Genomic DNA, 15,176 nt, shown 5'->3' with positions numbered 1-15,176 from the left:
TTTACATGTTCCTGTTTTCTCACCCTTGTCTGGGTGCATGCTGCCACTGTCTCTCTGACCTCGTTTAGAGGATAATGCTCCTCACCCTCTCCAAAGATAAGCTTATAGAACCATGGCTTCCTCTGTTCTCCCTCAATAATCTTTGCCATCAACAGGACTAAAAATAGCAGCACTCGGTCTGAAGCAACAGTAAGTTACTCCAAAGATTGCTCAGAAGCAACTGTTAGAGATGGCACCAGCTGCATAGTTATTTTGAACCAACTGGCCATATGGTATGTATAGGAAGGACTTAAGACTTCAAAGAAATTTCTGAACTGTCATTTAATTTCCTGAGGTATTTGAAATATCACAAATATGCTGTATATTTTACTTTCTAGATTTCTGTAAGAATATCTTTTATCCTTACAATACAAAACTTATCTTTTGTTCAAGCAGTCCTGGATGGTTTTAGGTAGAAGGTGGGTTCGTGTAGCTTGGGAACTGGCCAATGTGGTAAGGAAGCCATGACCGTATGGTAGTTTGCTACTGGTAATATATTAGATATTACTAATTTTATCTTGCTTTGGATTTTGTTTACTTCTCTGCTTACATAGCTATTGATCAGGTATAAATTAAACAAAAAGGTAATGTTTCCCTTTCACCACCAAGAACAAAATAACACAAATAAAAACATTAAATTTGTTGAGCCTTATTACACATGAAGTTCTTTTATATTAAGCAGCCAATTTTATAATGATCTGGGAATAAACCTTAAAATTTTATTTTTTTTCTGTCTAAAGATTAAAAGTCTTATTAGATCTGCAATAGTGAACTTAAGTGAGTATCACTCTATCCCACTAATCCAAATGATTACTACTTCACCATTGGGGGGTTTCTGGAGATTGAACTCAGGGACACTCGACCACTGAGCCACGTCCATAGCCCTATTTTGTATTTTATTTAGAGATAGTTGCTTACTGCATCATGTTGCTGAGGGTGGATTTGAACTGGTGATCCTCCTGCCTCAGCCTCCTGACCCACTGGGATTACAGGCATGCACCACTGTGCCTCGCCTTTATTTACTATTTTTAAGGAAAATGTCAAATAGGTCAGGATGACTAAGTAAATTACAACTTTGTAAAGGCTTGATTCAGGCTTTGGATTTTTTATACAGCATAATATTGAATCTATTCTTTTAAAAAATTTGTTCCAATAGTTAAACATGACAGTATGAATTTTGACACATTGTACACAAATGGAGCATAACTTCTCATTCCTCTGGTTGTATATGATGCAGAGTCAGGTCGTGTAATCATACATATGTATAGGGTAATAAGATCCATCTCATTCCACCAACCTTCCTACCCACACACCTCCTCCCATCCCCTCCCCTCCCCTCTACTCTGCCCAAACGAAAGTTCTTCCATTCTTCCCTATTCCCCACCCCCCATTATGGATCAACATCCACTTATCAAAGAAAACATTCAGCCTTTGCTTGTTTGTATTTGGCTTATTTCACTTAGCATGATATTCTCCAGCTCCATCATTTACCTGCAAATGCCATAATTTCATTCTTCTTCAAGGCTGAGTAATATTCCCTTGTGTATATGTACCACAAATTCTTTAACCATTCATCTGCTGAGGGACATCTAGGTTGGTTCCATACTTTGGCTATTGTGAATTGAGCTTCTATAAACATTAATATGGCTGCATCACTGTAGCATGCTGGGAATCTATTCTTGAGTAAATAGAAGATGTGGAATAAATAATTTTGATTTAGTCATTTTTTCCTTGACTTGGACTACTTGCCAAATATTTTCTTTTATCATGAGATAAAGATCAAGTTTAAGACATACACTGTGTAGCACATTAAGAGAATCCACAACTTGGGGAAAAAAATCTACATTATCATTTCTGCACAATGGTGAAGCTGATAAACTTATTAAGTGATATTTTCTGACCAGTCACCTGGTCATGGGAGCAAAGGAGATGACTGACTTGGACTTTTAAGTATGTAAATAGTGTCTCATAATACTTCACTCTTGTGCCTTTCTTGAATAAAAAGTGAAAACCAGATTTGCAGCTGCATGCTGATTTCCTTAAATGCCTGCTGATCTAAACTTAAGATAAACTTAGTTCATCTATCTTCGTATGGCCTAGTTGAGAGGAACTAACTAAAGTTTGGTCAAGTAGATAGTTTCCATCAAGACAGGTACGTACTAGTACATGTGTGTATGCATTTGGACAAAGTATGTTACAATGCCTATTAGATATCCATGTTAACATTTTAAGGAGGTAAATGTTTAAATCTAGATTCTATAATTTAAAGAGAGACGGAGAATAGACAAGAAATTTTAGGTTCAGAAGCACATAAATAGTATGAGACCATGCAGGGAAGAAAGAAGTCTGAAGTCCAAGCCCTGGCCTTAGAGGTTGGAGAGAGGAGGAGGAGGCAGTCCCAGGGACTAATAAGAATAACAATGAAGAATAAGGGCAAGCCACAATTGCAAAGAACTTCTCAGTGAGTTCAATCCCCAGCACTAAAAAGTAAATAAATTAATTAAATAAAATAAAATAAATAAATAAAAGTGAGCTAAGAAATCAGGTGGCAGCCAATGGGGGAAAATATATTGTGTGGTAGTTATTAAAGTGATATGGCTATAGTTGTCATAATAGTTATGCATAAGGTCACAGATAAAGGTATAGGTTTCCCCCTTAGGGCCTTTATATCTGGCATCATCTCTCTTATTTCTGATCTGTCTTTTGTTCAATTCTTTTTATCCTAATGTTCTATTTGATCACTGATTTGAAATACTGCTCCCACCACTGTTAACCTCTTTCCCTTCCCCCATTTTACTTTAATCCATAAAAATTACCAATGTCTGAAAGTACAAAAAGTACTCCCTTATTTACTGTCTGTGTCTCCCACTGGAATGTAAACTCTAACAGGGGGAAAAACACTATCATTTTAATTACTATAAACTAGATCTGTGGCTGACACATACTATGCTCAATAAATCCTATTTCAATTAATGTGTGAATATATACCTGTTTGTATAACTGCATATATGTATATATAATATATACATATATACATTTACTTAGACACATACATATTTTCAGTGTAGAATAAGATAGATTTTATTTACTTGTTAGAAAAACAACAAAATCATGGAAAACCTTCCTTCTTGTTCAGGTCTTATTACAGAGAGGCAAAATAGCAGCACCGTAATAAATAATCTACCAAAGATTTATCTTTATCTTAATAAAGCATTTACTAAGGTTGAATTTTTATATACATGCCTGGCCATGTGTCTAATACTCTTGACAGTTAAGGCCTAACCTGGGTTTAAGAAAATGCATTTTATAGTATGATATATTATTTTTATCACTATTAAATATTTTTATTTTATTTAATTTTGCAGAGAAATATGAAAACACTCAAAGCAGAGACAAACATGATGGATCACCAAGAAGGTAATAAGAAACAGAATCCTAAGTAACAGGTAATATTAGTAAATTAAACCTAATGGAAACTTAATAGAAGGAAATTTGTTTCTATTGAATTTTCTAGCACTTGTGCTGGTATCTAACAGGGTCACAGGGAAAAGGAATCCAATTTAAAAATTTATGAACAGCAAAAAATGTCCAAATACGTAGGGATAAAAATATATACCTATTTTAGAAGATAGGGAGAGACTACGTGAAGATTCAAATAAAAATTGAACTAGAACATTTCTCCAGACTATAGAAGCTTACAGTTTAATGAGATAAACAGATAATTCAGTAAAACACATTAAGTGATGAAAAAGTAGTCAGGTTATTGTAGGAGTTCAGGGAAATTCTGCTGGAGAGACAATGACTGACAGAAATTTTAAAGCATGTGTAAGGGCACAGAAGCCCACACAAAAATTATATTGCAAGACCATGAGGAATCTTGGGAATATAATGAGAACAATATTAAAGAATATGTAAAAGCATAGAGATTATCATGTGTCATTTTATCTCGTGCAAAGAAAATCTAAATCAGTTTGGAGCTAGGGTCAAAGCTTATCTCATGACTAGATGCTCTTAATTACTCGTAATATTTCTTCTAAATGGGGCCAGAGAAACTAGAGGCAGGAATGGCAAAAATATATTCATTTCTGGAATTACATAGTATAGAATGATCACAGGTTATAGAGATCCCTGTTGTCATTTACAGAGTGGACTATCGAACCATTCTAAAACAGCACCCACTTAGGGTATCTTGCTGAAACTCTAAATACAGACTTATGACAATAACTTATTTTCTGCACAGTATATTATTCACCAGTTAGGTGGCATTTTCCACTAGAAATTCCTTCACTTAAGATGTTTCATTAATAGTTTGAAGAAAGAACTCCTAAGCAGTTTTTAAGTATTCCTATAGTCAGATATGTGTCTCAACATTTTCATTTTCTGTAATAATATATCAAACCATAAAATTAGAATATCATCAAATGATATTACTATACCAAGCCACCACTTCCCAACAAATTTTCAAAGATACTTTATGAATAAATCTCTACAAATAGTTATTTCTCCCAAACACTGAATTCGCTCATATAGAAATTGCTATCACTTTATAAAATAGGAAATGATGTAGTTCAGATGTGAAATAAATGATTTCAAACATCAAACTTGAAATATTTCTTGGATTATCATTCTTCTGAGGGGTCAGATGAGTTGTTTAATATCATTGAAACATTTCAAGACATAACCAGGATTCTCTTAGATTTGCAGATAAGTATTTGAAATTGCTTCAGGTAAGAGGATCAAAGTGAAATAGAGCAGCAAGATAAAATGAGAGAATGATACAATAGATGTGATTAGGTGATATGATTGAAGAAAGAAAAGAGATCCAGCTAGGGAATTAAAGAAAATGAACACAGACATATAGAAATATTCTACACAGGATGTACAAAGTGAAAAGGTATGATAGCAGCTTACACAAAGGACTAAAGTGGATGAAAATGCAGAATATATGTTCTATAAAAAAGGAGGAAGCAATAATTGAATTTTATGAAGATAGAGGAGACATCAGACCAGACAACTGGGTGGTTCCAGAAGACAGAAATCATAGCCAATGTTGGAAGGGCAATTCAGATGAGCTTGTAAATGTGACCACCCATTTAACAGGTAACTCCTGCCTGTGTTAAACATTAAATTCAAGATCAGTACCTTTGCTTTATCCCTCATTGATCCTTTGCCCAGGATAGACATTTTAGCACCTGTTTCTTCCTGTAGCCTCTTCAAGGAGTTTCCTCTTGGTCCAAGCAATTTCCCCACAAAATTGAACTAGGAAACAAAATCAATAGACAGTCTGTTTTAGGGTACAGTAAAAGAATGATATTCGTCAAGAATAACTGAAGGGTTATATGTTTTTCCAACTTTATAATTGGGAAAGTTAGGCCATCCAGAGACATGAAACTATTTAAGACTCCTATGACCCATTTAAAAAGGGATAACTGTTAATAGAGAAATGCCAATATCAATACTAGGTTAAACATGTATACTTACCCAATTGAATGATTACCATCATGCTTTATGGAAAGAAATCAGGGAAAACCACAAGGGATGTAAAATTCTATAGGCTTTTTCTCTCTAAATAGATTATCAACTAAATTCCTTTAACCTAAGTCCACAGATCTTTAAAATTTCAAAAGTTTACATTTAAAATTTATTTGTAAAACAAAATATAAAGTTAATATTTGTAAAACATTGATGATGCCTATAATATTCTATAACAAATTTAATGACTGGGAAGAAAAGCACTTAATTATTCTCCAATCTTATATTCTCTGTTTTAGAGTTGTTCTTAGGACAGCAAATAAAAGAAGTGAATAAATAAAGTTAAAAATAGAAGTATAATATACATACACACACACACACACACAGTTTTTGTAAGTGAAAAATTCTGGGATTACAAACAATTTGCTAATTCATCCTAAAACATGGATAAAAGCAGGCAGATTAAGAACAATTATCAGAGTTTGCATCACAGCTACTAAAAAAAATTATCAAATCAAATGTCCCAGACTAGCATACATTCTATAAATAATTAATTATAAAATACAACGAGATTAAAATGTACCCAAAAGTATGTTGGAGCATGAAGAACAAACAAATAAAATTCAGTGATTGCTAAATCAGCATTTTTCTATTCCTTAAAACCATGATCCCCAGAACCATGTTTGTCATATAAAATAATTTCCTGAGACTTGGGGTTTGGAAAAACAATAGATTGGGGGGAGAAAGAGAAAAATGGGGAATGATGGCTAACAAAGAGATTTTCTTTTAGATAAGATGATATTTTAAAATGGATCTTGGTGATGCTTGAACAACTTAGTAAACAAACTAAAAATGAATGGATTATATATTTAAGAGGGTATATTATATGGTATGTGAATTATATTATAATAAAGATATATTTAAATGTCATTAAAATATTGTAAAAACAAATATGTCATACTAAACTATAAAAAATGAAATATTTCCCCCCTAAGCTCATGTTAGAAAGAAGGATATTTACTATAAACACATTTATTCAATATTGCACAGGAGTGTTGTTTGTTGTATGTGTAGGTAAACAGATAAATAGTATAGGTTAGTACACAGGAAATTTAAGCATAGATTACCAATCAATTTTTAATATACAAGTCAATGGAAGAAAATCTGTAAAGTCTTTCAACAAATGCTGCTAAAAAATTATGTCTATATGCAAAAAAAATAAAAAGAAAGAAAACAAACTTAGACAAAAGCACCACAGAAATACCTTTTATACCTTACTTCACACTTAGGCAAATAGGCAAATCTACCTTAATTTTAGATTTTTTTTGGGGGGGGATAGGGCATTGGGGATTGAAGCCAGGATGCTTTACCACTGAGCTACACTCCCAGCAATCCCCCATTTTTCATTTTAAGACAGGGGTCTCACTGAGGATGCTGAGGATGTCCTCAAACCTGTGATCCTCCTCCCTCCATCTCCTGAGTCACCAGGATTAATAACTGCACTATTGTACTACCAATTATTTTCATATTGACCATAGATCTAAAAGTAAAAGCTAGAATCATGAAGATTCTAGGAAGAAAGCAGAAATAAATATTGTAAACTTAAACTAGGAAAATATTACTTAACTAGGAAGCAAGATGCACACACACACACACACACACAAACCTGCTGATCCAGAAATCCATTAAAAATTGAACAGAGAAGTCACAGATGGGGGGAAAATATTTTACTTCTGATAAATGACTAGTACAGAAAAATCTATAATAAATTCCAACAACCAATAAAAGCACATATACATGCAATCCATAATGGCTAAAACTAAAAGAAGAATATAGCCAAGTGAAGACAGAACAAAAAATGACGGAAATGTGGCCTTACTGGAGGAATCAATGTTGGTAATTTAAAATGAAACAGAGATCTTGGAAAGAAATTGACTAGTTATTTTTGAAGTTAATTGTAGAGGTCCATTAATACCCAGGAATTCTACTCTTAAGTATTTACCCAGGAGATATAAAAAACATATGTTCACAAAATAACATGTATAAGAAAGTTGATAAGCAGAGATGTGATGGCACATGCCTGTAATCCCAGCAGCTTGGGAGGCTGAAAAAGGAGGATTTGGAGTTCAAAGTCAGACTCTGCAAAAACAAAGTGCTAGGCAACTCAGTGAGACCCCATCTCTAAATAAAATACAAAATAGGGCTGAGGATATGGTTCAGTGGCCAAGTGCCCCTGAGTTTAATCCCTGGTATGCCGCTCCCAGAAAAAAAAAAAATGTTGATGAACTCTTATTCACAATCAAAATTAAACTAGAAATAAATGAATGTCCATCCTAGGAGAACAAAGGAGTTTATATATAACTAGAAAAAAATTAGTCAGTGGATGACACAACATGGATGTATCTCACAGACACTTGAGAGAAACAAACCAGATACAAGAGTATGTCATGTTAGATTCTACTATGCAAAATTCTAGAGGCAAAAGTAATATAGGCTGTTAGAATTCACAATAGTGGCTGCCTGTTGAGAATAGAAGGCTGGAATGTTTGTGGCTAGAGAGCATCATGAGGATCCATGTGGAGTAAGGAATTGTTGCATTTTGTTGGAGATAGGTACACTTTCCTCAAAATTCATCAAGTTGCCCTCTTAAGGTCTGTGTAATTCATCTCATATAAATAGCATTTCAATTAAAAGTAGAGAAAAGGAAAATGAGGTGACTGAAAAGCCATATATATAATTTTATAAATATGATCGTGGTGAAATGTACTACTAGAAAATACTAGTTCCACAAATTGTACAGAGGACTCTGATTAGGTTTACAGGAAGTACACTATTCTTAACTATGTGGACTATTTCTGAGAATTAAATGGGAAATATCCCATAGCTCATTTTAATAGGCTATTATAACCTTTATTCCAAAACTAAATCAGAAAAGGAAATTTATAGACTAGAGTCACTCATAAAAAACAGTGAAAAAATCCACTCAACAAAATAGTAGTCTAAGCAAGATCTGTTGGAAATACAAAGAATACATCAAAACTGAAATATGTTTATTATAGATACCAAAATAGTTTAAGATTTATAATCACTAATTGTAAATTACTCATTAAAAACTTAATGTAGAAAAGAGCTAAAATTAGATTTGTATGGAAAAAATTTGATAAAATTCAAATTTAATCATAGAAACACCATCTTGTGAATGTAAAGAGGAAACTTCCTCAACTGACCTAAGATTTTTACTCAAAATGAAAAAAAAAAAAAAAAAAATAGTGAACATAATGGTAAAACAAAATTGGAAACAAGGTAAAAGTGCATTCTTGATATCTTATCCAAACCCAAAGATAAAAGCAATTGAAAAAGATAAACTTAGAAAAATAAAAAGATGTAGTTTATACAATTATATATATACAAAACTTAATTTGAAGGAATTTATTAGTAAGAAAGCTTAGCAAGTTTTCTTGTAAAAATCAATATTAAAAATAAAATATATTTTTGCATTCCAGTAACATAATTAGAATATATTTTTAAAAAGAGATGCTATTTAAAATAGCAACAACAGAAACTCCCAAATATTCTAGGAATAAATTTTTTTATTGTTATTTTATTATTTTATTTATTATTTATTAATATTTTATAATTTTATTATTATTATTTATTAAAGCTTCGAAGAATGTGTGAAACACATTACTAAAGACATTGTACACATACAATTTTAGATAGCTCATTCTCATAAGACACTAAGTTTATGATGGTTGCAGCAGCAGTAAGAAATCTAGATACCTAATGCATAGTCTGACTATCCATAATTAAAAAAAAAAATCACTTCATCACAGCATCACTAAATTCTGGTACATTCTTCATCATTAAAATAGAAACAGGGAAAGTACAACTTCATTAGAAATTAGACAAAAGTCAAACTAAAGTCACAATTATATATCATCTTAGAAGCATTATGATGATAAAAATGAAGACAGATACCAAGCATTAGTCAGAATGTGACTCCATGGGTATTTATACTCTCTCCTTTGGGGATACAATAATTTTGGCACTATTTGGTAAATCTATAAATGCATTTAACCTGTTTCTTAGCATTGGGGGAAAATGATAACCAATTCAAGAATAGTAAGCAGTAAACCAGACACCATAACCAACACTGATGACTAAGTATCCCAATTTTTTCCCAGATCCCTTTCCATGTACACTTCCTTTTGTTATGAATTTTGTCAGTACTGAAAAGTTGCATGAGATTTGAAAAGCGAGCATGAATCAGTGTCCATTATTGTTGGCAAGTCCTGGATAATCAGACAGGAGCTCCAACTACATGGATGCAGAAGCTCAACACACCTCTCCATAAGCTCCCACTTCATGTTCTCTGCAAACTTTCAGACTCTTTCCAAATTCCTGCTTTGTGTTCAAGATCTGCTTCACAAAGTCTTTTGGTGCTCTGGTCTTCTATCCTGAGATCTCAGATCTGCAATGCCTATGAATGACAACTTTCCTAAGGTCCCTTCTCTTATCTCTTCCACCTGTTATACTGACCCTGAATTATAGCTTATTAATTATAGATATATAATAATGTATATAGAGAGTGGCTTCTGTATGCCTGTCAGAATCCTGACTTATATAGATGGCTAAGGAAATCATGACATATTCACAGTAGAATATTAAATAGCAGCAAATATTAATTTCCCATGACTATAAGAGATATCGTTAATAAATACAAGAAATATAGTTTAAAGCAAAAAATTCAATCTTTAGATATATGCCACGATTTTTGTAAAACTCAAACCAAGTGAAATTAAACACTAGGAATACATGAATTAGTAGTATATGTATTCTCCAAATAACATAATACACAGAAAACTTGGGATCTGTTAATCTCTGACAATGGGGAGTAGGGGATGTTGTCCAAGGAAAACCCAGGCAGTAGCAAAACAATACTTTATGTTTTAGACTTTAACTTATGGGTTCAATGATGCTCATTTATTTTCTTTTACATTGTATGTAAAAGTTACACATATTCTCTTGAATGTAATAAATATCACATAATGGTTATAAGACATTATGTAGAACAAGTGCAGCTGTGTAAAATTTGACTGGATTTCTCTTTAGTTCTCTGTTAACGGAAATTTCTTTCCCTTTTATTGATGATAATAAAATATCTAACTCAAAAGCACCAAAGAACTCAAAGTGATGTCTCTACTGGGAAAGCTTATGATTATGAAAAGAGACAGCACTTCACACAATTCTGGCTAAAGACAACTTATTGACAGAACACATACAGTCCCTACTCAAAGGATTTCTATTCTTTCCCTTGGTTTTTGTGACACATTTCACACTTGTATTTTAACATAGTATTATTTCTATTTGGTAACCAATTGAAATAAAATTGTCTTTAAGCAATAACAGAAGCATCCCCTTTAATTCATTCACAAGCTCTACCTGTCGAAATAAAACGCAGATACACAACAGAATTAAGATGCTGTATAATCAGATCTAATCTCAGAAATCTCTGAGGGACTTTGGAGATACAGTTTCTTTTATGAATAATATGAACCATATGTGTTGTTTAAATTTATAAATGCACAATATATCATTTGTTTTTACTAGCAAGTATTTAATATATTTTAAGTTTGCCTACATAATTTTATCCCTTCCACAATGTCTGAGGTTTCTGGAGTCAGCACTGAGAAATGGTCCAGAATACTTTCTTTGGACTATTTCTGCTTGAGATTTAAAACAACAGAAGTAATTATGAAACTGGATACATACTTTTTGTTTTGTTTTACATTTAGCAATTTAAGATAAAACTCTGGAAATAGCCAATACAAAAGTTGTTCTAATAAAACAGTTTTCCTCTACAGTTTCATCTTTTATTAAGAACCCTTCAAAGCCAATACACATAATCATGACAGGTGAATTATCAATTCACTGACAGCAACTGTTTCTCACCTTTCATTTAATGCAACCCCTTTTAAATGCAGAAAATAAATTTTTTTAAAAACCCACTATATAGAAGTGCCTTCAATATTTAACTGAGTTCAAGGTCTTTGGAATCTCTAAGATTCTTAAGGCTTAATAGAGTGAACATGTTAATGTTATGTGTTTTCATGTTAAATACCTTCAAATAATTTTAAATTATTTTATTTGTGTGATTTAAGAAAATCAAATTTGTGTAATTAACCATTTAAGGAATTGTACAGTTGTTTTATAATAACCTTGTTAAAATTTTTTGAGCAACTTTTAACCAAGTTTAACCAGATTCCAAACTTATTTCTATAAGCAAGTATTAAATTGTTATGAGTGAAATTAAACAAAATAACATATTTTAATGAATTTGAAAATCAACAAAACATAACTTGTGACAAAACAAGTACTTATTAGAAAAACCTTTTAGGTACATTTTTAACACAGTTTAAAATTAGGTGAAAAAAAGATTTCAAAAACATTGGACATAAATATGTCTCAATTAGACAGTTCATTCTCTAATTGTAGGATGTACCAGAATACTTCATCTACAGATGGACTGGACTTTTTTCTCATGATTAAGGTTATTTCATCAGTATTCATGAAATACCCTTTGCTTTTACTTGTGACATTTTTCTGTTCACATGTTAATAAACTAATTCCGATAACCCTGTCTGTTCTTATAGTTTGGATATGAGATGTTCCCTGAAAATCTCATGTGGCTATGCAGGCATGTTCAGAGATGAAATGATTAGATTATGAAGGCTGCAGTCTAAACAATGGACTGATCCATTTAATGGGTTAATAATTTGAATGGATGTCTGGGTGGTAATCATAGACAGGTAGAACATAGCTGGAGGACAAGGGCCCCTAGGAGCATGGCCGTGGACTATATCTCATCCCTGCCTCCTGAATTCTCTTTCTGCTACTTGGCTGCCGTGATCTGAGCAGCCTTCCTATGTCACACCTACTATCATGGTGTTTGGCCTCATATTAGGCCCAGAGCAACTGAATCAGCTGATCATGAACTGAACCTCTGAAACTATGACCACAAATTAAATTTTTCCTCCTCATCTAAGTTGTTTTGTCACATATTTTGGTCACAGTGATAAAAAAAAAAAAAAAAAAAAAAAAAAAAAAAAAAAACTGGCTAATATACAAATTGGTACTGAGAAGTTCCAATGTGGTTCAGAAACCTCTGGAACTGGTTTGTAGGAGGAGTTTGGAAAAGTTTGGAAATGCAAGCTGAAGAAGACTTAAAATGCTGTAAACTGAGCTTAATGGTGTGAGCTCAGAAGACCAGAATGCTGATAGGTCCTGTAGAGAAAAGACTATGTTCATGAAGTTTCAGAGAAGAAGTAAGACTCTATTGCACTAGAGGCCATTTGTGTTTCATTCTGGCAAAGAACATGTCAACATTTTGTTCATGTCCTGATTTTGAATGAGGTTGAATTTAAAAATGATGGACTAATTCATTTGGTGGAAGAAATTTCAAGGCAGCACAGCATTCAGGTGGTGTCATGGACATTGCTTACAGCTTTTAGCCAGATTTACTATGAGAATAGGAAGTACAAAATAGAGAGGAAAGATCTGAAAAACTCGAGAAGCAGCACATGTAAAATTGGGAATAAGAAAAGTGGAGTTGCTGAAGACATCTTGGCCACTAAAGAGAAACCACATGCATTGTAGAGAGACAAAAGAAAAGATGCCTTGAGGACATCTCAGGGATCAGCAAGACCACACACGGGAAAGCTCAAGGGTGTAAAAGTGAAAATTTGAGAAGAGACCATGGGAGCACAGAGGTCACACAGGGGTGCGTAGGAATTCATTTTCCCAGCATTCTTCTCACCATATGGAGCTGTGCAGACACTCAGAGGTTGCTGTAGCCATGGTAGAAAGGGGTCCGCTACTGCACAAGGTGGCAGTAGACCTTGTTTTCATTCATGTGGTACTAGTTCTATAGGAATGCAGGATGCTAGAGTTAAGAGTTCACAGAGGCTTCCACCAAGATTTCAAAGGATGGCATGGGAGGTCAGGCAGGTAGAGAACTCCTGCTGGCAGTCTCTGAGAAGACAATGTGTGAATTTTGAGAATGAAGCCAAAGCTGGAACGGACGATGCTGGTTACATGAATTGCTTGCTGAGCAAAGACACTGGCTGTTCACACAACCAGCCTAAAACACAGGCCATGTTGACTGACACAGGTAAGGGCGCAGGGTTGGGGCTGCACAAGCCTTTTGAAGATCACATTGCCTTAGCATGTACTTCAGTTGCTGGATATGGAGCTTTAGGATTTATTTGCACAGCTCTTTTGGTCTTATGTTGTTTCCTTCCCTTCTTTGTGTAAGTCCATATTCTTCCCTTTAGAATGGGAATATTTACTATGGGCCAGTACACATTGAATGTATGTAGCTTGATTTTTATTTTTACAGGTACTAACAAATAAAAATTTGCCTTGAGTCTCAGAACAGAATTTGGACTTGTACTTTTGAGAAATGCTGGAAACATTTAGAATATGAGAACTCTTGCAGATGAACTAAATGCATTATGCATAGGGAGACAGACATGCATTTTGGGGTGCTGAGGGATGAAAGTTATAGCCACCCAAAAAGTTCATGTGACAATGCAGTCATTTTCAGAGATGAAATGATTAAATTATGCTAGCTATAACCTGCTTGGATTAATCTGATTGATAGATTAAAGATTGAATTGAACTACTAGTTGGTAACTGTAGGCTACTGGGGTGGTAACTGTAGTCAAATATGACTATATTTACTGAATAAAATATGCTTATGTAGCCTATAACTAAAATCAAGGATGGAATCAGTACAGTGACTCACTAAACACATTTATTTATCACCTAGAATTTATTAAATATACAGAGAATGCAAATTGAACCATACATAAGAATTTCTTTCAGAAAACTTCCAATTTCACTGAGGGGAAAATGGTGTGTATGTGTGCATATGTTTGTATATATGTAATATATATGTGTGTGTGTGTGTGTGTGTGTGTGTGTGTGTAAAATATATATATATTATATAATAGCATATATAATATATACTATTATAATTACACAGGAAACTGATAAGTGCCATAAAAGATATATAGAAAAAGTAGTATGAGAATTCAAGGGAAAAAAGAAATAACTAGTTACTCTTCTGACAGAGGTTAATATCAAGAATATATAAAGATCTCAAAAAATGTAATAACTCAGTCAATAAATGGACAAATAACTAAATAGACATTTCTCAAAATAAGAAATACAAATGGATAATAAATACACGAAAAAATGTTTATATCTTTAGCAATCAGGGAAATGCAAATTGAAACTACACTGAGATTTCATTTTACCCCAGTTAGAATAGCAAATAATAAATGCTGTTGAGAAAGTGGGGAAAAATGAATTCTAATACACTGTTAGTAGGACTGCAAATTAGAACAACTACTATGAAAATCAGTATGAAGGTTCCTCAAAAGACTAGGTTTGGAAATACCATATGACCCTGCTATACCAATCCTTGGTATTAATCCAAAAGGATTCATGTCAGCATACAATAATGATAACATATAACCATGCGTATAGCAGCACAACTCACAATTTTGGAACTAGTCTAAATGTCCATCAAAGAGGAATGGATAAAGAAATGTAGTGTATATGCACACAATGGAATTTTATTTAGCTATTAAAGAATACAA

The 15,176-nt window shown here is 33.2% G+C and overlaps 1 protein-coding gene and 1 long non-coding RNA gene across 11 annotated transcripts in view; one reads left to right on the top strand and one right to left on the bottom strand.

Moving 5' to 3' along the window:
- Positions 1-15,176, bottom strand: part of KHDRBS2 (KH RNA binding domain containing, signal transduction associated 2) — a 577,654-nt gene that overhangs the window by 370,369 nt on the left and 192,109 nt on the right. For all 10 annotated transcript variants that reach the window (XR_013764976.1, XR_013764977.1, XR_013764978.1 and 7 more), the window contains exon 3: positions 5,182-5,298. Coding sequence is in view for 3 of the 10 variants with exons in the window: in XM_079146741.1 (XP_079002867.1) it covers positions 5,182-5,298 (117 nt within the window). In the remaining 7 variants the exon portion in view is untranslated. The remainder of the gene's footprint in view (positions 1-5,181; positions 5,299-15,176) is intronic.
- Positions 1-15,176, top strand: part of LOC306665335 — an 811,245-nt gene that overhangs the window by 617,301 nt on the left and 178,768 nt on the right. The window lies entirely within an intron of this gene.

The sequence above is a fragment of the Sciurus vulgaris genome, assembly GCF_902686455.1.
Source record: "Sciurus vulgaris genome assembly, chromosome: 7".
NCBI lineage: Eukaryota > Metazoa > Chordata > Mammalia > Rodentia > Sciuridae > Sciurus > Sciurus vulgaris.
The sequence above is the reverse complement of the archived record's forward strand: the minus strand, read 5'-3'. Positions and strand labels throughout refer to the sequence as shown.